This window comes from Pan paniscus, chromosome 7 (assembly GCF_029289425.2).
Source record: "Pan paniscus chromosome 7, NHGRI_mPanPan1-v2.0_pri, whole genome shotgun sequence".
Taxonomy (NCBI): domain Eukaryota; kingdom Metazoa; phylum Chordata; class Mammalia; order Primates; family Hominidae; genus Pan; species Pan paniscus.
The window spans coordinates 71,528,125-71,552,274 of record NC_073256.2 but is presented as its reverse complement, the minus strand read 5'-3'; the positions used below and the strand labels follow the sequence as shown (position 1 = coordinate 71,552,274).

Genomic DNA, 24,150 nt, shown 5'->3' with positions numbered 1-24,150 from the left:
CAAAAGCTATTCTCCTTAACGTGGAAAAAAATGCAAGCTAGATAAGTATTTAGCAAAAGAAAAGTATGAGATACATACTGAAGAGAAGGTTTAATCCAAACATAATTAAATCTTAGCTATAAAAAAATTATTAGCTTTGCTTTGGCAAAAGAAAAAAATTAAACTGGGCACAATGGCTCACACTTATAATCCCAATACTTTGGGAGGCCAAGACTGGAGTACCATTTGAGACCACGAGTTTGCGACTAGCCTGGGCACCATAGTAAGGTCCTATCTCCACCAAAAAAAAAAAAAAAAATTAGCTGGGCATGGTGATGTGACTCTGAAGTCTCAGCTACTCGGGAAGCTGAGGCAGGAGGACCACTTGAGCCAAGGAGTTCAAGGCTGCAGTGAGCAATGATTACATCACTGTACTTCAGCCTGGGCAACACAATGAAATCCTATCCCTAAAAAAAATTAAAAACAAAAAAGAGGAAGATTATTTTTCCCTCAATAAATAGTGACATTTATAATAGATATAAACTGAGTTGTCAGCTGAAGTTAATGCAGAAAACTCAACTGGCTTGACAGTCATCATGCTTTAAACTTGACGCAATGTTTAAATATTCATTGCAACTCCAGTGAATTTTTTTCTTCTTCATTTTACCAAGCTATGGTTATAGTAAAAATTGCACCAAGTTGGCAGAACTGGGGGCTCTCTTGTTTTGGCCATGCTGACTGGTTTTCAGTGTCTGAGCTCTTGTCTTCCTCAAGTCAGAGTGGCAGCACATTAGATTCCTGGAGCAGTAGTTAAGCTTGAGCCAAACATCCTAGGCCCAAGTTCCAGCTCCACCTCATACAGTGACATGACATTGGCAAGGTAATTAATCTTTACTTATCTGCAGAAAAGGGATGATAAGGCTGGGCACGGTGGCTCATGCCTGTAATCCTAGCACTTTGGGAGGCCGAGGCGGGTGGATTGCCTGAGCTCAGACCAGCCTAGGCAACATGGTGAAACCCCATCTCTACTAAAATACAAAAAATTATCTGAGCATGGTGGCATGTGCCTGCAATCCCAGCTACTTGGGAAGCTGAGACAGGAGAATCACTTGAACCCAGGAGGCAGAGGTTGCAGTGAACTGAGATCGTGCCATTGCACTCCAGCCTGGGTAACTGTGTAAGACCCCATCTCAAAAAAGAAAAGAAAAAAGAAAAGAAAAGGGATGATAACTGTACCAACTTCACACACTTGTTATAAGGATTGGTTGAATACAATCTTGACGAGTGTTTAGAAGAACAAATGACATACCGTGTGCACTCAATAAATGTTCCCTGCATTATATTTATTATACATTTCCCAGAAGTGGTCTTATTCCTGCGTTTACATTTATGTTAATGTATAAAGTCTGCTTGATAAACTGAAGTCAAGGACATTATGTTCCACATATTACAACTGTGATTTTTTAAAAAATAACCTTTCAAAGTTAAATAAAACAAACACATCAGTTTAGGGGTCAGGCTGACTTGGGTTCCATTTACTTAGTTAAGTGAGCATAATATTTATTATCCCCAAGCATCTGTTTCCTTATCAATAACAAGAATATCAATATTACACCTTTTAAGGAATTGACTACCTGAGGACAAATATTTAATAAAGGATTGCTATTTTTACTATATTTTCTGTGAAAGGTAATTATTGCCTGATACAAAAGTAAAACAGGTAGTAACTGTGCTGGCATCATTGTAAAACTCTTCTAACTAAGAAAGAAACTTAGCTGGGTACAGTGTCTCATGCCTGTAATCCCAACACTTTGGGCAATATATGGAGACCTCATCCTTACAAAAAATAAAAAAATTAGCCCAGCACAGTGGTGTACACCTGTGGTCCCAGCTACACAGGAGGCTGAGGCAGGAGGATTGCGTGAGCCCGGAAGATCACAGGCTACAGTGATCGTGATTGTGCCACTGCACTCCAGGCATCAGAGCAAGAAACTGTCTATTTAAAAAAAGGAAATCATTAAAACCAGTTTCCTGAAATTTATTATAGAGCTAGAAATAGATTAGTGACTGCCTAGGACAAGGGGAAGAGAGTAGTGAGGGATAAAGGATACAGAATTTCTTTTTGTGTAATAAAAATGTTCTAAAATTGATTGTGGTGATGATTGCACAACTCTGTGAACATACTAAAAATCACTGAATTGTATACTTTAATTGAGTGAATTATACAATATGTGAATTATATCTCAATAAAACTATTATTCGGCTGGGTGTGGGTGGCTCACACCTGTAATCTCAACACTATGGGAGGCCAAGGCAGGTGAATCACTTGAGTCCAGGAGTTCAAGACCAGCCTGGGCAACATGGTGAGACTTTGTCTCTACCAAAAATACAAAAATTAGCCAGGCATGTTTGCACGTGCCTGTGGTCTCAGCTGCTTGGGAGGCTGAGATGGGAGGATTGCTTGAACACAGAAGGCGGAGGTTGCAGTGAGCCAAGAGTGTGCCACTGCACTCCAGCCTGAGTGACAGAGGGAGACTCTGTCTCAAAACAAAATTAAAAGTAAAAATAAAGCTGTTATTATAAAAGACAATAAAACGATCACATACAGTATGAATCTATTTATATGACATTACAGAAAACACAAAACAATGGGGACAGACAACAGGTCAGCAGTTGCCAGGCATTGGGCTGGGGGTGGCACAAGAAAGTTTTTTTGGGGGGGGAGGGTGTGACAGAACTTTTCTGTATTCTCATTATGAAAATAATTCAGTGAATCTGCACATGTATTAAAATTCATAGAGCTATACAGCAAAATTTTAAAGTTGATTTAAAAAACATAAAAAGTTTTCTTAAAATCGCCTATTTTCATTTTAATTTTTTCCAAAGAAAAAAATTGCTTACTAATCTTTAAAAGTTTTTGTTGTTGTTGTTGTTGTTTGTGAGACAGGGTCTCACTGTCACGCAGGCTGGAGTACAGTGGCGCGGTCTCGACTCACTGCAGCCTCCACCTCTCAGGCTCAAGCAATCCTCCCAACTCAGCCTCCTGAGTAGCTGGGAATACAGGCCCATGCCACCACTCTTGGCTAATTTTTTTAATTTCCTATAGAGATGAGGTCTCACTATGTTGCCTAGGATGGTCTCAAACTTCTGCGCTCAAGTGATCTTCCTGCCTCGGCCTCCCAAAGTGCTAGCATTACAGGTGTGAGCAACTGCACCTGACCTTAAAAGTTATTCTGATGGCTAAGAGTGCTTATATCCCATTACTAAAGATTTTGAAATATTTTAGATACATATGAAGTAGTAGTAGTAGGTTTTCTGTTAAAATGGAGGAGAAATTGAGGTAGAAAAGGCAAATTTGAACAGTAAGACAGAACTGTTACTAGACTCTGGAGATCTTCTGCCGTCAACCCCTCGAAACCACCATGTGCAAAGTCAGAGGTGTGCTCAGAGTCAGAATACTCCCTCCTGATCTCAAGTCTTGGTAAAACTTCCAGAAGCATGTAGCTTATTATTATGAGGAAGAGGGAAGTACCTTTTAAGGTACAACAGAGAAAGCTTTACTGTTCTTAATCTAAACTCTGAATTTTCATTTATATGGCATGATAGGCGTCACATGAATCAAAGTTCTAATGTACTGTTGCTTGATTTTCAGCTCCTTATCAGGAGAAATTAGGTCAAGACTGTAATGCAATCAATCAGAAGATACCTGTGGACGTTGAAACTGCATAAAGTCAGCATTCGGATGAGTAATACGGTTCTCCGACCAGCTCATTCCATTGCAGTTATTTCCTCATCATTTAAATGAAGTTTAGGCCGGGTGCAGTGGCTCATGCCTGTAATCCCAGCACTTTGGGAGGCCAAGGCAGGCGGATCACCTAAGGTCAGGAGTTTGAGATCAACCTGGCCAACATGGCAAAACCCCGTCTCTACTAAAAATACAAAAATTAGCTGGGGGTGATGGCGGGCACCTGTAGTCCCAGTAACTCAGGAGGCTGAGGTAGGGAGAATTGCTTGAACCCGGAAGGCAGAGGTTGCGGGGAGCCGAGATCACGCCACTGCACTCCAACCTGGTTAACAGAGCGAGGCTCTGTCTCTAAATAAATAAATAAATAAACGTGAGGAGCTTGGGGGGAATGCCTCTCTTACTAAATTAGGTATGGTTTTTATTCTATGTTTCTTTTTTTTAAAATTTTTTTATTATACTCTAATTTCTAAGATACATGTGCCGAACATGCAGGTTTGTTACATAGGTATACATGAGCCATGGTGGTTTGCTGTACCCACCATCCCGTCATCTACATTAGGTATTTCTCCTAATGCCATCTCTCCCTTAGGCCCCCCACCCCCCGACAGGCCCCGGTGTGTGATGTTCCCCTCCGTGTGTCCATGTGTTCTCATTGTTCAGCTCCCACTTATGAGTAAGAACATGCCGTGTTTGGTTTTCTGTTCTTATGTTAGTTTGCTGAGAATGATGGTTTCCAGCTGCATCCATGTCCCTGCTATTCTGTTTCTTTATTTATAAACTTGCTTTTGTTTCTTTGTTTGATGTTGTTGTTTCTTTTTCTTTTCTTTTTTTTTCAGAGATGAGAGTCTTGCTCTGTTACCCAGGCTGGAGTGCAGTGGCATAATCATAGCTCACTGCAGCCTCCAACTCCTGGACTCAAGGGACCCTCTCACTTCAGCCTCCAGAGCAGCTAGGATGACAGGGGCATGCCACCACGTCTAGCTAAAACTTGTTTTTTTTTTTTTAATTGCTTTACCCCTAACGAGATGCTTAAGGATGAGCTAATGATAAAAGAAAAGGTGTTCTCTTTGCTATTTGTCATAACATTTTGAGAAGAATGAAAGTGCACCTGGTAAGTACACCAAATTTCCACTTCCCCACAGGACTGGTGACAACGCATGAGTGAATCTACCAGAACAGGCCAGGGGTACCATGAGTAGGGAGTGGGCAGGGATCCTCCAAAATCAAGAAAAGGCTCGGGGTAGTACAGTTTAATCCAAAACAACAGCCAAAACTGGGTAGAAAATTAGACTCTTCAAGGAACTCCCAGGTACATTACTCCATTTAATCCTTGCAACAACTGGATGAGATACCAAACAAAAATCTGTTATTACTGTTTCATGTATTAGAAAAACATTAGATGAAGGAACTTCATCTAATGTCCCAAGACTGGTATTTGACAAAGCATTGACTAGAAGCCAATTCCTTTAAAAAAAAATTGTAGAGATGAGGTCTCACTATGATGCCCAGCCTGGTCTTGAATTCCTGGCCTCAAGTGATCCTCCTGCCTTGGCCTCCCCAAGTGCTGTGACTACATGTGTGAGCCGCCACACCCAGCCCAGAAACCAATTCCTGACTCTCAGTTTATGACTACGACATCATGCTGCTCCTCAGACACCCCAAAGTTCACAACCTGGAATATTTTTCATTAGCTACTACAGTGTTACTAATCCATACCTATAATCTTCACCAAGATTAGTAAGGAATCCAGCCAAGTTATTTCCCCATCTCTTCCTACTTTATTTCCAACTAAGGGACTCACTTCTTCACTTGGAAACTGTTCTGCTCTGGTCAGGCTCCTTAGTCCAATATTCCCTCCATTCTCAGGATTCACTCTTTGTTCAAATCCTCTGTAGCATCCAGCAGTTGCTAACAGAGACAAGCAGTTAAAACGCAGAGATGCCAAGCATCAGGAACTGTGGCTGGAGGAAATAAACTGGAGGTTTTGGGGCTGGCTGCAGTGGTTCACGTCTGTAATCCCAGCACTTTGGGAGGCTGAAGCAGGTGGGAAGATCGCTTGAGACCAGGAGTTCAAGACCAGCCTGGGCAACATAGTGAGATCCCCAACTATACAAAAAATTTTAGGTTTGGCACTGTGGCTCATGCCTGTAACCCCAGCACTTTGGGAGGCTGAAGCACATGGATGGATCACTTGAGCACAGGAGATTGAAACCAGCCTGGGCAACATGGCAAAACCCCATCTCTACAAAAAATACAAAAATTAGCCATGCAGGCCAGGCATGGTGGCTCACGCCTGTAATCCCAGAACTTTGGGAGGCTGAGGTGGGTGGATCACCTGAGATCAGGAGTTTGAGACCAGCCTGGCCAACATGGCAAAACCCCGTCTCTACTAAAAATACAAAAAAATTAGCTGGGTATGGTGGCAGGCGCCTGTAATAATAGCTACTCAGGAGGCTGAAGAAGGAGAATCGCTTGAACACACGAGGCAGAGGTTGCAGTGAGCCAAGATAGCGCCAGTGAACTCCAGCCTGGGCAACAGAACAAGACTCCGTCAAAAAAAAAAAAAAAATTAGCCAGGTGTAGTGGCACATGCCTGTAGTCTCAGCTACTTGGGAGGCTAAGGTGGGAGGATCCCTGAAGCCCAGGAGGTTGAGGCTGCAGTGAGCCAAGATTGAGCCACTGCACTTAAGTTTGGGTGACAGAGTGACCACTGTCTCAAAAAAAAAAAAAAAAATTAAGAAAGTTAATCTGGCACAGTGGCATGCACCTCTAGTCCCAGCTACTCAGGAGGCTGAGGAGGGAGGATCACTTAAGCCCAGGAGGTGGAGGCTGCAGGAGCCATGACCATGCCACTGCACTCCAGCCTCAGCAACAGAACAAGACCCTGTCTAAAATAATAAAAAGTAAAAAATAAAATAAAAATAAGCTGGGGGGGTTGGGGGATGCAGACAGGCAAACTACAGGCTCAGCATGTTCTCTTGGGGTATGGTTATTCCTTGCATGGCCCAGACTTCACTTGTGACTTTTTCACAGAAAGATGGGTCCCTTAGTGGGTCCCACAGAAAGATGAACCCACAGATGGGTCCAGTGCCTGTGCATGTTCTTCATATCTTGTGTGACACAAAAATTTATACTAAGCCAGGTGCAGTGGCACATGCCTCTAGTCCCAGCTACTCGAGAAGCTGAGGCAGGAGGATCACTTCAGCCCAGGATCTCAGGACCATAGTGTGTGAGTGATAATCGTGCCTGTGAATGGCCAGTGCACTCTAGCCTGGGCAACATAGTGAGACCTTGCTTCTAAAAATAACAAAACAAAACAACAAAAATAAAAGGAAAATTTTCTTTAAAAAAAAAGTTTTTTAAACATTTTAACTTTCTGAGTATATCTGGAACAGTTTTGCTATTGAGAACTCATGGCTTTGACTGCAAGTCATATGCATGCATATTCATGAGTAGTGAGTATCCAAGAAGTGTTTTCTGAATGATGCATAAGTGAAGCATGACTTCATGGATTAACAAATGCCACGGGTCAATTATGCCTCTCTCTGTCACCCCCAACAAAAATAAATATCAAAACTACATGAAACAGAAGTTGAAATAACAGTCAGTAACAAAGGTGCTGTGTTCCTTAACATCAGAAAAATGAGTCCTTATTTTACTGAAGAATAGCATCACTGAATTCACAAACCCAGTTAGTACTTTCAAATGCCTATGCACAGACTGGCACTGTGTCATATAACAGGATGTTTGATTACATGTGGGTCAGTGGAAACCACCCTTATCACACCCACATATTTGCATTTATAAATTTACTTGGCTGTGCAGAAAAACCAGCTATATATGGCTTATGCCAACTAATTTTACTAATTAATGGATGAATAAAAAGGTATTTAAATAAGGCTCAGATCAAACTCATGTGTGAGAATTTTAGCAACTGAATCGCCAGGGTAAAACAGGACGAGGTCTTGCTCTCCAGTTGAATTGCAAGTAAATTCCACACACAGAGAGATGCCGGTGGTAGCCAAACCCACAGCTTGAAAATCTGTTTATTTGCCAAACCAAATGGCTTTGTACTGCTTTTCAATTCCCTACACTTTATTGTTTAGAAGCCTACACTGGAAACTAAACAAAAACTAGAAGTAGAATGGCAGATGCCTTTCAGGGGAGTACTGCTTGGGGGAGGGTCAACATCATTCTGCTTTTTGATCATGGGGGTGGTTACACAAGCCTTTGCATTCAGCTAGATTCTTCTGTTTTCTGCACTTTTCTATGTAAGTGTTATACTTAAATTTTAAACACACATACACACACATACACACACACTCCTGCATTGGGAAAACTTTTTAAAAAATTCCCTCGAATCCTGTTAGAAAGAACTGTGTCAGAAATATTCTTTCTTTGGCAAGGCACAATGGCTCATGCTCGTAATCCCAGGAGTTTGGGATCTCGAGATGGGAGGATCATTTGAGCCCAGGAGTTCAAGGCTGCAATGAACTATGATGGTATCACTGCACTCCATCTTGGGTGACAGAGAAAGACCCTGCCTCAAAAAAAAAAAGAAAGATATTTTCTTATTATGTAATTTGGAGTTAATGAGTGCATGGCTAGAAATATTAATATAACCGTATCATCAAATCAGGAAGCACCTTTTAGAGCCATCTAATGCAACTTTTTTATTTATGTTTTTTTTGAGACGGAGTCTTGCTCTGTCGCCCAGGCAGGAGTCCAACGGCGTGGTCTCAGCTCAATGCAAACTCTGCCTCCTAGGTTCAAGTGATTCTCCTGCCTCAGCCTCCCAAGTAGCTGGGACTACAGGTGTGTGCCACCACACCTGGCTATTTTTGGATTTTTAGAAGAGATGGGGTTTCACTATGTTGACCAGGCTGGTCTTGACTCCTGACCTCGTGATCCGTCTGCCTCGGCCTCCTAAAATGCTGGGATTACAGGTGTGAGCCACTGCGCCCCGGCCTTAATGCAACCTTTTCTAAGAGGTCTTGTAAGAATCTCTTAGCCTTTGCTGACAAACATTTAATGATGGAGAAGGACCCTTCTCCAGAACCCATGCAGGCAGCTTTGATGGTTAGAAGTTTCTCCTTACTTTGTAATCCACAATCTCTGCCTTTGTAAATTTCTCCATTATCATTCCCTTTCCCACATCACAGCCATTTCAATATACTGTTGGCCAGCAATCCACGTGGCCATGTATTAAATGACGAAGAGTAAAGATCCTGTCCTCTCTCTGCCAAAAAAGTGAACACCCGTCTGCTTGGTAGGTAAATACCCAGCCAGAAGAAGGGCAATTTAACAAACTTAATGAAATATCCTCAAGGACACCTCTGTCTATTTGTACACGTATCTGCTCATCAAGCAACTTTTTTTCATTCTTTAAAGTTGTGGTAAAATAAACACAATATAAAATTTATATAGTAACTATTTTAAGTATATAACTCAGTGGCATTAAGTACATTCATATTCTTGTATAACCATCACACCATCCATCTCCAGAACTCTTTTCATCTTGCAAAACTGAAACTCTGTACCCATTAAGCAGTAACTTCCCATTCCCTCCCCCATCAAGCCCCTGGAAGACACCATTCTATTTTCTGTCTCTATGAATTTGACTATTTGAGGAACCTCTCATTAGTGGACTCATACAGTATTTGTCTTTTTGTTTCTGGCTTATTTCACTTAGCATGATGTCCTCAAGTTTTGTCCTTGTTGTACCATGTGTCAGCATTTCCTTTTTTTTTTTTTTTTTTTTTTTGAGCCAGAGTTTCGCTCTTGTTGCCCTGGCTGCAGTGCAGTGGCGGGATCTCGGCTCACTGCAACCTCCGCCTCCCGGGTTCAAGTGATTCTTCTGCCTCAGCCTCCCAAGTAGCCAGGATTACAGGCATGCACCATCATGTTCGACTAATTTTGTATTTTTAGTAGAGATGGGGTTTCTCCATGTTGGTCAGGCTGGTGTCAAACTGCCGACCTCAGGTGATCCGCCCACCTTGGCCTCCCAAAGTGCTGGGATTACAGGCATGAGCCACCGCACCCAGCCAGCATTTCCTTTTTTTAAAGGCTGAATAACATTCCATCATATGGCTGGGCACGGTGGTTCATGCCTGCAATCCCAGCACTTTGGGAGGCCGCAGCAGGTAGATTGCTTGAGCCCAGGAGTTCAAGATTAGCCTGGACAACATGGCAAAACCTTATCTCTACAAAAAATACAAAAAATTAGCCAAGCATGGTGGCATGCACCTGTAGTCTCAGCTACTCAAGAGGCTGAGGTGGGAGGATCACCTGAGCCCAGGAAGTCAAGTCTATAGTGAGCTGTAATGGTGCCACCACACTCTAGCCCGGGTGACAGAGTAAAACCCTGTTTCAAAAAAAAAAAAAAAAAAATTCCAATGTACGTGTAAACCACATTTTATTTCATCCATTGATGAACATGAGTTACTTCTAATTCTTGGCTATTGTGAATAATGCTACTATGAACACAAGTGTACAAATATCTCTGAGACCCCACATTCAGTTATTTGGGGTATATACCCAGAAGCAGCATTGCTGCATCACATGGCAATTCTATGTCTAATTTTTTGAGGAACTACCATATGATTTTCCATCATAGCTGTAGCATTTTACACTCCCACCAACAAAGCACAGGATTCCAATTTCTCCACATCCTTGGTACCACTTGTTATTTTCTGATTTTTGTTGTTGTGTTCTTTTTTAACATGACATGATTTCATCATGATTTCTCATTTTTTATAGTAGCCATCTTAAGCAACTTTCTTTTTATTATTGTTACTATTATTTTACAGACAGGCTGTCGCTCTGTCACCCAGGATGGAGTGTGGTGGTGTAATCATTGCTCACTGCAGCCTCAATCTCCTGGGCTCAAGCAATCCTCCTGCCTCAGTCTCCTGAGTAGTTGAGACTATAGGATTACATCACTGCACTCTGAGTAATTTTTATTTGTTTTTCTTTTTTCTTTTTTTTTTTTTTGTCTATAGAGGCAGGTTCTCACTTTATTGCCCAGGCTGGCCTTGAACTCCTGGCTTCAAGCAATCTACCTGTCTCAGGCTCCCAAAGTGCAGGGATTATAGGCATGAGCCACTTCACCCAGCTAAGCAACTTGCTTTTGATAACAATACCAATGACTACCATTTAGCTATGTGCTTCACTTGTGGCTAGTTTGGAATCCACTGTAACCTAGAACACTCACGACAAACTGCTGAGGTTTAAACATGAGGACTCTGAGGCTAGCAAGGCCAGCACCTTGCCAGCAGCAGCCCACAGTTAGGAAGGGACAGACCTGGGATTTCAGCCCCTACATGAAATTAATTCGACACCCTGTGCTCTACCGCCCTGCCCTGCCTTACTTTTGACCATTCAGAGTGATTTCTGGGCACTCATTTGGGTGCCAGGGATCTCCTGAGCAAGTCGCCCACCCACAACCCTAGCAAAGTCATTGATCGGCATTCTGGTTTGTGAACAATCCAGAGAGAACAGAGCACAATAAACTCCTCTAGGATAGAAACCTCCCACTTATTTATGTTGGTATTCCCCCAAACCACCCACTATCATCACATACAGCACTCGATAAATATACATGGGCTGGGTGTGGTGGCTCACGCCTATAATCCCAGCACAGCACTTTGGGAGGCTGAGGCGGGTGGATCCCTTGAGCTTAGGAGTTTGAGACCAGGCTGGCCAACATGGCCAAACCCCATCTCTACAAAAAATAAGCCAGGCATAGTGGCACACACCTGTAGTCCCAGCTACTTGGAGGCTGAAGTGGGAAGACGGCTTGAGCCCAGGAGGTCAAGGGTGCAGTGAGCTATGACTGCACCACTGTACTCCAGCCTGGGATTACAGCCTGGTCTCAAACTCCTGAGCTCAAATTATTCTCCTGCCTTGGCCTCCCAAAAAACAAAAAAATTAGGCAGGCCTGGTGGCGGGGCCTGTAATCCTAGCTACCCAGGACTGAGGTGAGAGGATGGCTTGGGCCCGGGAGGTGGAGGTTGCAGTGAGCCGAGATAGCACCACTGCACTTCAGCCTGGGCGACAGAGTGAGACCCCATCTCAAAACATACAAATAAACAAATAAATAAAGAAATACACATGAGGGAAAATTTTTGTTATATACATTGGGCATCTATCAAGTTTGAAACAATACAAAACTGCTATGGTGCCGCATTTCATTATACCAACAACCATAAACTCCATATTAAAATTTTGCTTAAAACCAGGGATTCGGCCAGGCGTGGTGGCCAAATCCCTGGTGAGTGAGATCGCACCACTGCACTCCAGCCTGGATGACAGAGTGAGACTCTGTCTCAAAAACAAAACAAAACAAAAAACCAAGGATTGTGCCCATTACTGTATCTGTCACTCTCCAGGTCACTTAGGGTAGGTGTCAAGTACCTACTTGCAGATGACGATTACAAGCTTAAGCCTATTGCTGTCACAGAAAACAGAAATAAATGTTACTTTCTAGCTTCAAATTAATCTCTAGAGAAGTAGCCTTGAGTCATTCAACTCTCCACCTACTCAAAGCATTAAGTCAGTGTTCAACGTGTCTTCGCTCTTGGCTATGTCATAAATGCCATATTGTAAAAGAGTGTAGGCAAGAAGTTGCCTGTGATGGACAAAAAAATTAGCTTCATACTAAAAGGCTCCAGTGATTCCCCTTCGTTAATGCCATGAAGTCCAACATTTGGTATTAGGGCCAAGCACCCTCCAAGCCTGCCTGTGGAGCCTCCCACTGCCTCTCTGGAACAAGCTCCGGTAATGTGGAATGATCCCTGCATAGTCAGGCTGTCCTTCCTCGGGAAAGCCCCTTCTTCCAGGGTGTGTGGCCCACTCCCTTCAGGATTTCCACCAACATGGCAGGTGTGTACCCCAACTCCTAACACTGTGCGGGACTCCCAGTAGTTACCCAGGAAAAGTTTGCTAAACTGAATGCTAAACATAGCAGTGGAAGGTTCTTTAAGAAAATGTTCTATTTACAACATTTACAGCGCATCAGCTCTCCTGAGACAGGACTCTTACAATTATATCCATCAAGCGTCCTTCAAGTCACTCTAGCTCCAAAGTTCCCTGTCTGCTTCCACCTGCCTTCTGCAGTCCCACTGGCTTCATTCCATTGCTCCTTATATCCTGCCGTTTTAAAATCATATAAGGAGCCAGGCGCAATGACTTATGCCTGTAATCCCCGGATTTCGGGAGGCTGAGGCGGCCAGATAACTTGAGGCCAGAAGTTCGAGACCAGCCTGGCCAACACAGCAAAACCCTGTCTGTACTAAAAATACAAAAAGTAGCTGGGCATGGTGGTGTGTGCCTGTAATTCCAGCTACTCAGGAGGCTGAAGCACAGGAATCACTTGAACCCGGGAGGTGGAGGTTGCAGTGAGCCGAGATCATACCATCACACTGCAGCCTGGGTGACAGAGCAAGACTCTGTCTCAGGAAAAAAATATATATATATGTGTGTGTGTGTGTGTGTGTGTGTGTGTGTGTGTGTGTATTTATATGGGATTTATGTATATATTTATATGTGGGATTTATATATATATTTATGTATATATGGGATGCTCATTCTTTTAAATATAAAGATGTACAGAAGTAAAAACAGCACTCAACTGTCACCCAGAAATAATCACTATTAAGATCTTAGTATAAAAATTGTTTGAAATGCAGTTTATAGATGATGTGTCCATATATGAATATTTTATTTCAGAAATGGTATCATGTCATCTACTAGTTTGTGTTCAGCTCTTTTGCTATTGTTTGTTTGTTTGAGACAAATTGCACAGGCTGATTTCGAACTCCTGAGCTCAAGCAGTCCTCCTGCCTCATGCTCCCAGAGTGCTGGGATTACAGGCAAGAGCCACTGCGCCTGGCCGCCTGGCCGTGTTCAGCTTTTGAAAAAAAATTTTTCATATTAGTAACTGTAATTGAATGTTTTATCTTTTAAGATATTTACAAAGTATCCCATTATATGAATGTGACTTAATTTGTGTTTGTTTAATAAACCTCCCTATTGGACTGCCCATCTCTGTACGTTGGAAGGGGGGGGATGAAAAATGTTGATTAATGGATACAAATATACTGTTTGATAGAAGAAATAAGACCTGGTAGGGTGACTAGAGTTCACAATTAACTATTGTGCATTTCAAAACAGCTAGAATAATTCAAAAGATTCAGCATTTAAAAAGAAAACAAATATTTAAGGTGATGGCTATCGCAAATACTGATTTAATCTTTACAAATTATATGATGTATTAAATTATCACATGTGCCCTGAAACTATGTATATCTATTATGCATCAGAACAAACAAACTCTGATGGAGCTGGCCAATCCTACCTCAGAAAAGCTGCTCCAGGCCACATTCCCCTGCAAGTTAAGGGGAGGGGCTGTTCCACCAGATTGTATTTTCCTTTTTCTATTTTGTTTTGCCTACAGATATGTGTATTTGAGCACAAGGTAAAATGTTTCTTGCTATGGGTTGTGGTCAAATAAGTTTGACAGGCTGGGCGCGTGGCTCATGCCTGTAATCCCAGCACTTTGGGAGGCCGAGGCAGGCAGATCACCTGAGGTCAGGTGTTCGAGACCAGGCTGGCCAACATGATGAAACCCTGTCTCTACTAAAAATACAAAAATTAGCCGGGCATGGTGGCGCATTGGCGCATGCCTGTAATCCCAGCTACTCGGGAGGCTGAGGCAGCAGAATCGCTTGAACCTGGGAGGTGGGGGTTGCAGTGAGTGGAGATCTCACCACTGTACTACAGCCTGGGCGACAGAGCGAGACTCCATCTCAAAAAAAAAAAAAAAAAAAAGATGTTTGACAGCCACTGTTCTATCCCAAGAATTTAACAAGGAATTTAACAATTTTTAAAATAGTCCTGAATTATTATAGTTAGTATTTAAAAATTATTATGTAGCCTGAACATTAAAAGATTTCGAAACGTCTACCCAAGAGTTTCATAACACTTTCCATGACGGGGAATTTCAAAATGTACATTTTTCCGTTGCTGAAAAAGTCAGGCGTGGCCAGGGTGGGCTTCGCAAAGCAGGCTCTGCCCTTAAGACTCTAGACTGCTCCTCTCTCCCACCCCACCCCACCCCTCACTTAAGGGCAAACCGAAAATGCAGAGGGCAGCAGAGGGTAGAAAGAACCCCGAGGAAAACGCAGCATTGGGTGGTAAGGAAGGTGGGGCTGCAGGCAAATGACCCAGGGGCCTGGGGTGGAGGAAGTATCACTTCCTTGCCTGCCTCCTCTGGGGCCTTTTCTCTCCAGCATCAGGCTACAGTTCTGCTCTCCGTGACACAGCTTCCCCCTGGAAAGCAGAAGTGGTCCTCCCTCTCCAGAGAGCCTCTCTGAGATAAGCTTCTCCATTCCCCTCACCTCCGTGGGGGTTAACATTTACAGGAAGAGTGGGGGCACCCAGAGACCCAAACACCAAGAAGACGTCATTGCTTCAGTGGCAGGCAGAATGAATACACACCCATCTCTCCAGTCTCACTGTACCAGCGCCCAAGGGTAGGCCCAAAGACCACACGAAGACCTCCCCACCAGATGTTTTACCAATGGAGGGAGGAAAGCGGGGACTGGAAAGAAGCTTCCAACCAGTATGGTCTGGTGTCAATAAAGAGGAGTGAGCAAGATTTCAGATGCTCACAGAAAGGTGTGGGCAGGCAGGCAATATGTAACTTTGCCTGAAGCATGGACTGTAGAAAGGAAATGAGACCAACTAAAAAACTATCTGAGCTATGAAGACTTCTTCCCAGTGTTCTACAACCCAAAAGCAGAGCCTCAACCATCAAGAAACAGCCACTTAACTGGATTCTTTAAATGTATCCCGATTCATGCAGTTCTATAGGATGTCATTTAAGTAGCAGCATTCTGAACACTGAGCATTTACAATAATGAGATTAACTGACAATCTCTTCCCATACACGGTCAGCTCATGCCAATTCCTGGTTGAAGAAGCCTTTGTAAGATGATAGGGAACGAACTGGGGAGAGCAGAAGAAGGGGTACTGGAAGCCTGAGGGTTAATAAAGCCCAGTGAAAGAGCAATGCCATGGAAGAGTTCTATACCAAGGAAAACTGTATCTGAGTGTAAGTACAGCTTTTAAGAAATAGCTCTGTGGCAAATAAGGAATGCTGCCAGCTAATTCAGTAATGAGAGAAAATGAAGTACAGAACAGGATGAAGAGGATAAACAACAAAGGCTACTACAGGCCCTGCTCTTGTCAGCATGGATGAGGCTTTTTAATACAACATCCCAAGTACTTAAACTTGCTCTTCTAAATTACAAGACAGGGCCAGGCACAGTGGCTCACACCTGTAATCCCAGCATTTTGGGAGGCTGAGGCGGGCTCACCTAAGGTCAGGAGTTCAAGACCAGCCTGGCCAACATGGTGAAACCCATCTCTACTAAAAATACAAAAATTAGCCAGGCATGGTGGCGAGCGCCTGTAATCACAGCTACTAGGGAGGCTGAGGCAGGAGAATCACTTGAATCCAGGAGATGGAGGTGCAGTGAACTGGGATCACACCAAAGCACTCCAGCCTGGGTGACAAGAGCGAAAACTCTGTCTCTTCAGTGGGAGGCAGAATAAAAAATAAAGAGAGCCGTTCCAACTAACTTAAGCCAAAGATACCCCAGAAAGGCCAGGCGCAGTGGCTCACACCTGTAATCCCAGCACTTTGTGAGGCCGAGACGGGCAGATCACTTGGGGTCAGGAGTTCAAGACCAGCCTGGCCAACATGGTGAAACCCCATTTCTACAGGAAATACAAAAATTAGCTGGGTGTGGTGGCATATGCTTGTAAGTAATCCCAACAACTCAGAAGGCTGAGGCAGGGAGGATTGCTTGAACCCAGGAGGCGGAGATTGCAGTGAGCTGAAATTGCACCACTGCACTCCAGGCTGGGCGACAGAGTGAGCCTTCATCTCAGAAAAGAAGAACAAACAAAACAACAACAACAAAAATCTCAAAAGGTTCAAGTCTTTAAACTGACAAAATTTCTAATCCCTCCATTGGCAGATTTCCATACCATTCTCTACACATGGGTATCTCCCCCGAAAGGGAACTTATTCAAAATAAATTTTAGAAATGATAATGGAGTGAACTCAAAGTTTCACAATTTAAGTATCAGGAAACCAGACAGCTGTAAGAAATCTTTCAGTATTTCTGACTGGAAAAAAAAAACCCAACAACTTCCTCTTCCATGTTCTTCTCTTCATTATCAGCCTTAAAAGATGGGAGGCAATGTATATCTATACTGTTGGCCTAGAACAGTGCCTTGCATACAGCAGGTGCTCAAAATGATCAGGTGTTTTAATGTGCGTCCTATGAGCCCTGTCTCCTTAATTTATATTTTCACTTAAATGATGCTCTCACTGATAAAATAACCAGGAGGTTGGCAAAGTTTACAGGGAGACACTCCCAGCACAGGTCGGGGAAAGTCCTTCTGCAAAGTATTACTCAGGTACTTCTGTATTAACCAATAAGCAACTGATTGCCCCCAAGACAGTCACTAGAGCTGCTCGGACAGCAGCCAGTATAGGTGTCATCTTAGCAGTTACTGGAGACCACCCTTTCCCACCCCCAAGCAAAAAGCAGTGCTAAAAAGCACAGAAATTCATTTCTAGAAGACAGCTTGAAGTGCCCAGCTTGATGGTGCATCTGCTATGTCCTGAGCAGTTAGCCACTTAGTTCAGACAATTAAGTGATAAAAGAAAATTAACTCATGATTTCACTTTTAAAATGTTTGTTAAATGAACTATTTATTTGCTTTTAAGCACAGATGGTCTGCAACTTAATGATTTTTCAACTTTACGATGGTGCAAAAGCATTAGGCATTCAATAAAAACTGTACTTCAAGTACCCATACAACCATTTCATTTTTCACTTTTAATACAGTATTCAATAAATTACATGAGTTATTCAACACTTTATTATAAAATGGGCTTTGTGTCAGATGATTTTGTCCAACAGTCGGCTAATGTGAGTGTTTCGACCATGTTTAAGGTAGGTTAGGCTAATCTATAATGTTTAGTAGGTTAAGTGTATTAAATGCATCTTCTACTTTCAGTATTTTCAACTTACGATTGGGTTTATTGGGACACAGCCTCATCATAAGTTGAGAGGCATTTGTAATTGAGCACACACTACAAGTCCAAAGGTGGACAAGTAGAAAGAGCCAAAAAACATACCTACTACTCCTAATGGTACCACTTAACCAAGCCTGTGACCTTAGACAACCCCCTGAATCTTTTTCTGTATCTGTCCCTCTCCATCCTATAGGAGCCACAAGAGGTTCAAATGAAATTAGAGTTCAGGAAGACTTCAGAGCCCTGAACAAATGAAAGGTGCTAACACCTTCACCATCATCGTTAGGAAGAGCCAGAAAAGGTCTGAGGCTATCTCTGCTATCAATGTGACATTGATCAATGTCCTGACTAATGATTGTGGTGGCCTTTCAATGTTAACACTCATCCATGCATCACTGAGATCATCAGTAGGAGTGAGCTTATAACAATGTTCCCTGCTGTGGGCATGTATACATGGTGTCCTTATTTATAAAGTTAGTATGGGTTTGTACATGAATAATATGATTTAATTTTGTTAAGTTACAACTCCACATAGTCATGTGAACCAACTGGAATCTCAGATGTTTTTGGTGATTTATTTCTAAAAACAAATATTGCAGATAGAAGTAAAAGGCTTTCAAAGTCATTGAACAGTGCTGGACCACTTTTCTGCTAAAAGAAAGCTATTGGAGGGCAGGGGCGGGATTACAAAGTTTCCACCTACCTTTGTAACACCAATGACTCTAAAATAATGTAGGTCTTCTGGATTGGGCCAACTACCTTTGCAGGAAACATCTTAACCACCCCACATCAGGACCTCTCTTCCAGTAATAAGTAGAGAAGAGCGGTGCTGAGTGGAGACTCTCATTTAGAACACTAAATGTGGGTAACTCAGTGCTGGGTAACTTTACAGTCAACAAAGCCTCTCAAATCCCCGTTTTAGAAACCACAACAGAAAGGGCCAGTAGGCTTCAAACACCTTAGGGACCAGCTCTATTTCTTCATCTCCCTATGTCCTCAGTTTTGCATAGGGCAAGCTCACAGGAGGCCTTCACTCCTTCTTCCAAGTAATCTCTAACTGAGCACCTACTATGTACCAGGCACTGGGGCTATCATTTTGGACAAGACAGATGAAGCAGTTTTCATGGAGCTTCCACTGTAATGGTTAATACAGACTATCAACCTGCAGACAAATCAATATAACTCTGGCTGCTGCTATAAAGGAGATCTTGGCTGAATAAATGGCCCAAGTGGCTTATCCCAAATCACAGCATATTAAATGATGGAAGAGGCCAAAACTCAAGGTTCCTGGCTCCTACTTTCTCTCCCCTTACATCTGCTGCCCTCTATCCTTCACTCAGCAAAAGGGCCACACATTTACATCCAAAGAGGCCCAGTCACCAAAGACTCTATGATGCAGTGAAATTTATTCAGGCCTCAAAGCGCTTACCTGCTTACCTCCAAATGAGAATGGAGGGACTAACTGGATCCCACCCTTTCCCAACAAAGCTTACTCTTACAGAGAAGGGCTTAGTAAGGCCTGGGTTCTTGCAGTGCCTATTCCCCAGGGCATGGCTTTAGGTGTTGGCTGTACAGAGAAAACATCCCTGTAGCCCACCAGTTTATTGGCTAGTTCTTTAGGGAAAGTCAGACTACTGGGCCCTGCTTTGGGACAGCAAATCCCTCATGTATTTATTAAGCAGATTTACTAATAAGGTCAGATGGCTAAATCTGACATGGTAGTCTTAGCTTCAACATCACCAAGCTCAAAGAACCAAGAAGCCTCGTTTATATGAATAGAATTAACTGCAATAAATAACAGTAACATCGTTTATGAAATGCTTGGTACGTACTAGGGGCTTTGTGTGTGCTAAACAGCCCCTGAGGTATATATGCTCTCTCAAAGATGAAGAAACTCAAACAGGGAATTTCAATAATCGGTCCCCTAAATATACAGCCAGAAAAGTGCAAGGCCTAGATTCTGAGCTGGTGAAGAAGGGCGAATTTGGGATAATTAACACACACGGATATACAAAGACACAACCGCTAATCTACATGACAGGCAGGCTGTTGGAAAGTTACGAATGCACCGCAAGCAAAAGATGCCACCATGGGCCCAGAGAATGCAGGAAAGTGGGAACTGACTCTTAAACGCCCTTCCCCCAAGGCGAAGGAAAGGCAACCCCTGAATTCTTAAAATAACTCTCGCTTCCTCTCAGCCGGCAAAAGCACCGGACTGCTCCTCGGCAGGCCGAGAGGCGCCGCAGCGGGAGGGTGAGTTCCAGCCTCCGCCGCAGCCCCTCGACGTCACGCTCCTGCCCGGGGCCACCAGGGAGGGCAACTGTCCGCGGGCCTCGAGAGGGCGCCGGCCGAGCCCCATCTCCCACTGCCAGGGGACCCAGGGTCCAGAGGGGAGATCAGATTGCACAATCCCAGGAGTCCTCTCTAGTATCCCCGCCGCGCGCCCGCTCCGCAAGGGCAGCGGCTTCCCCACTGTGTGCGAGGAGCGGCCGGAGCAGGGACAGAAGCCGGCCCTCGGGCCCTCACCGGGCAGGACACGCGGTGAGCCCGCCCCCGCGCCCGCACCTCCCACCGCTCCCCTGCGCGGCTCCGCGGCGGACACCTGCGGAGCCTCAGTCCCCGCGCCCTGGCTCCCGCGGGCCCGGTCACCCGTCGGCTGAAGACATCTGAGAGCCTTCGCCGCCGGGGCCCGGAGGCGGTGCGGCCAGGAAGCCGCCGCGGGCCGCGCCGATGCCCCCGGCCCCGAGTCTACCCTGCGCCCGGGACTCCGGCTGGTGGCACAGCCGCGGCCCCTGCACCCACTGCCCGCGTGCCCGCGCCCACCCTTGGGCTCGCGCAGAGGACTCACCCGCTCGCAGTGAAAGTTTCGGGGCGGCGGAGCTCCACGGTGACTTGAGTTCAGAGCGGGGGACGCGATGGGGCGGCCCAGCAGGACCTGCGTATGGGGAGGCTGCTGGCCGGGAACGCTGGAAGCGCGGCGAGGGGCTGCTGGCGCGGGGCCGGGGGTGGCGCGGCCGCCCCGCTTGCCGCGGGCTGGAGGCTGCAGCGCGTCTGGCCCGGAGGCGCCACGGCCGGGGAGCGAGCGGCAGCGCGGCCCGGCGCGGCGGGAGAGGAACTGGCTGTCTCTGGGCTCGGCCGAGAGGTCCCAGCTACTTCCTGGTGCTCGGATTTGCATATTGAGCCCGGAGGGCGGGGAAGTGACCGTTTGGTCCCTGCCCAAGATTTGGGTGTTTGGTGTGGCCGTCGCGCAGGGCTTTGAAGGCACAGAAACCTGGCGACTCAGTCTGCAGCTCCGGGGAGTGGAGCAGCCCGGGCCAGCCTTCTCCTGTAGGGACGGACGGAAGGATCTCCGGAGGAGCCTGGGCTTCGCAGGCACATCGACTACACCTCTCGCGTCTCCTTTCCTTTCCTTCCGACCCATCCCCAAGGTATTATTAGGAAGGGGGTGCTCCCAGGAGCGGAGGAGGTGCGCTCTGATCCCTTCCAACATTAGGGGTTCTCTAGAGAAAGGATGCGATGTGCCGAGGTGATGCTCGGGGTCTCGTTGAGTTCTTAATAATCATTACAAAGTAAGTTCCTTAAGGGTGTACAGGAGGCTGTTCAGGGCATTGATGGGGGAGGGGATGACGTAGAGTCAAATGGCCCGGCAAGTTCTCCGTTTCTCAAAGCCTCAGTTTCCTCCCAGGACAATGGATGTGAGGATGCCTATCTCGTGTACCTTTCTGTACAGGGCCCGCACTGCCCGCATGCAGGAATGCTGGCGTTATTTCATTCCTACTACAGCTGCGTCCCAACATGTAGGGCAGTGCTTGCACGTAGCAGCTGGTGCCTAACCAGTGTTTGCTGAAAGAATGTGTGACCGCGTGCTCAAGCTCATGTTCAACTCAATAAATGCCACTTACAAATCCAAGATGTAAGATTAGGCTCGGGCACCGTGGATACCCACTTCTTCTAAGCCAGATTCTGTTCACTGGGATCTCAGCATTGCATTAATAGCAAACATTTACAGAGGGCCTGATGGGCCAGACACTGCCCAAAGCACTTCCTTTCTCTCATTAACAATGTTCTGAAGAGGCTGGCCCCAGCTACAGAGCAATAAGTCAAAGCAGCTGCCTTGTGACACAATCTGATACAGCAGTTATTTGTTACTAGGAAAAGAGTACTAAAGTTTGCATACTAATTCCTTAAAAGAAGAAAGGTGGTTTATACCTGTGATGTTCACTGGTATGTAGTTGTTAGTTTACTGCTGAAGAGAAGGGGTGGGTTACCCATGGAAATACCCATGGGAAGGTGTGTGATTGAAACCTATCAAGAATCCTATGGAGAAAAATAGAAAAATGAAAACAAAACAAAACAAAATGAAACAAAAAACAATGAATCCTACGGAATAATTCACTACCTGAGGGCCTATTGCCTAGACTTTTCTTAAGAATGACCTCTCAAATATATTAACCCTACATTAAAGTATCTGCTGCTACTGATGAATCCTTGAGATCCTGACTAAACGTGTGTGGCAAATAAGAATAGGATTCAAAAACGTTTGGTATTGGTTAATCTATCAGGAATGTCTGTCAGTGTTTTTGGTAAAATGTCTCTCGGGGTAAGGAACAAAGCATCATCAGGCTGACCTGAGCTTGCACCCAGCTCCCCAACTCCCTAACTCCTCACAAAATCGTCCTCACTAAGTTCATCTCTTCATTCTTATTTGGAAAAAAACGATACGATGCTAATTTCCACTTCTTAGGCTGCATTTATACTTGCTGAATACTTCATTCAATCATTCTCCATATCTGTCTTTCCTTCTTAATATCCCATGAAAGTTCTATTTCTCAGGAAAGTTTTATTTAAAGCTCCTATTGATAGGCAACTTTTTAAAGCATCTGTAGCATGTATGGTGTGCAACATTTTATTTTAAACTAGACCTAGGTAATTTTTAGCATTGTTTGCCCATGTTAGGCTTGTCTCCTCAACTACTGGTAAACTCCTTTTGGGAAGGCACTGCCTTTTATATTTATCTATTCCCCACTCTACCTCCCAGAAATTATGTTGGGTGCTTTAAAATAGTTCATTAGTATTGATTGATTGGTTAATTGATTGATGACTGATTTATCTCACCAGTTTTCTCTAAATTGAGCACAGAAGGCAGTGATCAGAGGCAGGGTGCAAATCAATTAAGGCTCCTTGACAGGATAGGTGGGCCTTTGAAGAAAGGAAGGAATACGATGGGCGGGGCAAGAGAAGGCAGTATTGTAAATACGTTATGTACAGTGTATCCTCATTTTTGCAGATATCATATTTGTGAACTTATCTACTTGCTAAAATGTATTTGTAATCCCAAAATCAATACTTGAGGTGTTTTCCCAGTCACTCATAGATATGCACATCCCAGAGCAGTAAAAATCTTGAGTTGCCCCACGCACACCCTCCCAGCTATAGTGGAACAAGGCGATGCTCTGCCTTCTTGTATTCTTTTTGCTGTCCATTTAGTTTATGCTTTCCACACTTCTGTGCTTTTTGTTGGTGATTTTGCTGTTTAAAATGGCCCCCAAGCGACTGAGCTCAGTGGCTCATGCCTGTAATCCCAGCACTTTGGGAGGCCGAGGTGGGAGGATTGCTCGAGCTCAGGAGTTCAAGACCATCCTAGGCAATATCGTGAGACCCCCCCCCACAATAAAAAAATTTAAAAAATAAAAATAAAAATAAATGGCCCGAAGCGTAGAGCTTGCTAAAGTGCTGTCTGTTGTTGCTAAGCACCAGAGGCTGTGGCGTGCCCACTGGAGCACCGTCCTGCAGGCAGGAGCTACTGTGCTATTGGCTGTGAACTCAACGTAATGAATCAGCCATATATTAAATAAGGTGTCCATTAAACAGAAACACACAACATATAAGGTTATGTATTAATCATAATGTAATGAAAATGTTGTGTCCAGAGACTCACAGGAACCTAAGAAACAGTGACTCAGTATTCGCTAATTCAGTGTTCACAGTGACTATAGAACATAACTACCACAAATAATGGGACGCAGCATACAAGAGCATCCCATCATCCATTGTGGGAAAATGAAATATCTGACCTCTAGGAACTTCTTCATTAGCACCGCCATCATCATCTCATGCGTGGTCATTGTGCTTAAGGCCAGGATTGGTCATGCTGCTCACCTGTTCATGTTGGTCCACCAAATCATCTGTGCTGCAACCCATCCCACTGCCACTGTGTGGGCTGCCCCTGCTGCCTCTTCTAGTATTCTTCCACCTAACTCTTGCCAACTTGGCCACAGACCTAACTACCAAGTAGCAAATAATACAGAGT

General features: G+C 44.4%; 1 protein-coding gene across 3 annotated transcripts in view; it reads right to left on the bottom strand.

Moving 5' to 3' along the window:
- LYN (LYN proto-oncogene, Src family tyrosine kinase) overlaps positions 1-23,696 on the bottom strand; it is a 137,648-nt gene extending 113,952 nt beyond the window's left edge. The window contains exon 1 of one of the 3 annotated variants that reach the window (XM_034966113.3): positions 20,689-23,696. In XM_034966113.3, coding sequence (XP_034822004.1) covers positions 20,689-21,330 — 642 coding nt within the window. In that variant the 5' untranslated portion in view covers positions 21,331-23,696. The remainder of the gene's footprint in view (positions 1-20,688) is intronic. The other 2 variants (XM_034966115.4, XM_034966114.3) reach the window with 2 other exon arrangements.
- Positions 23,697-24,150: the final 454 nt, after the last annotated feature.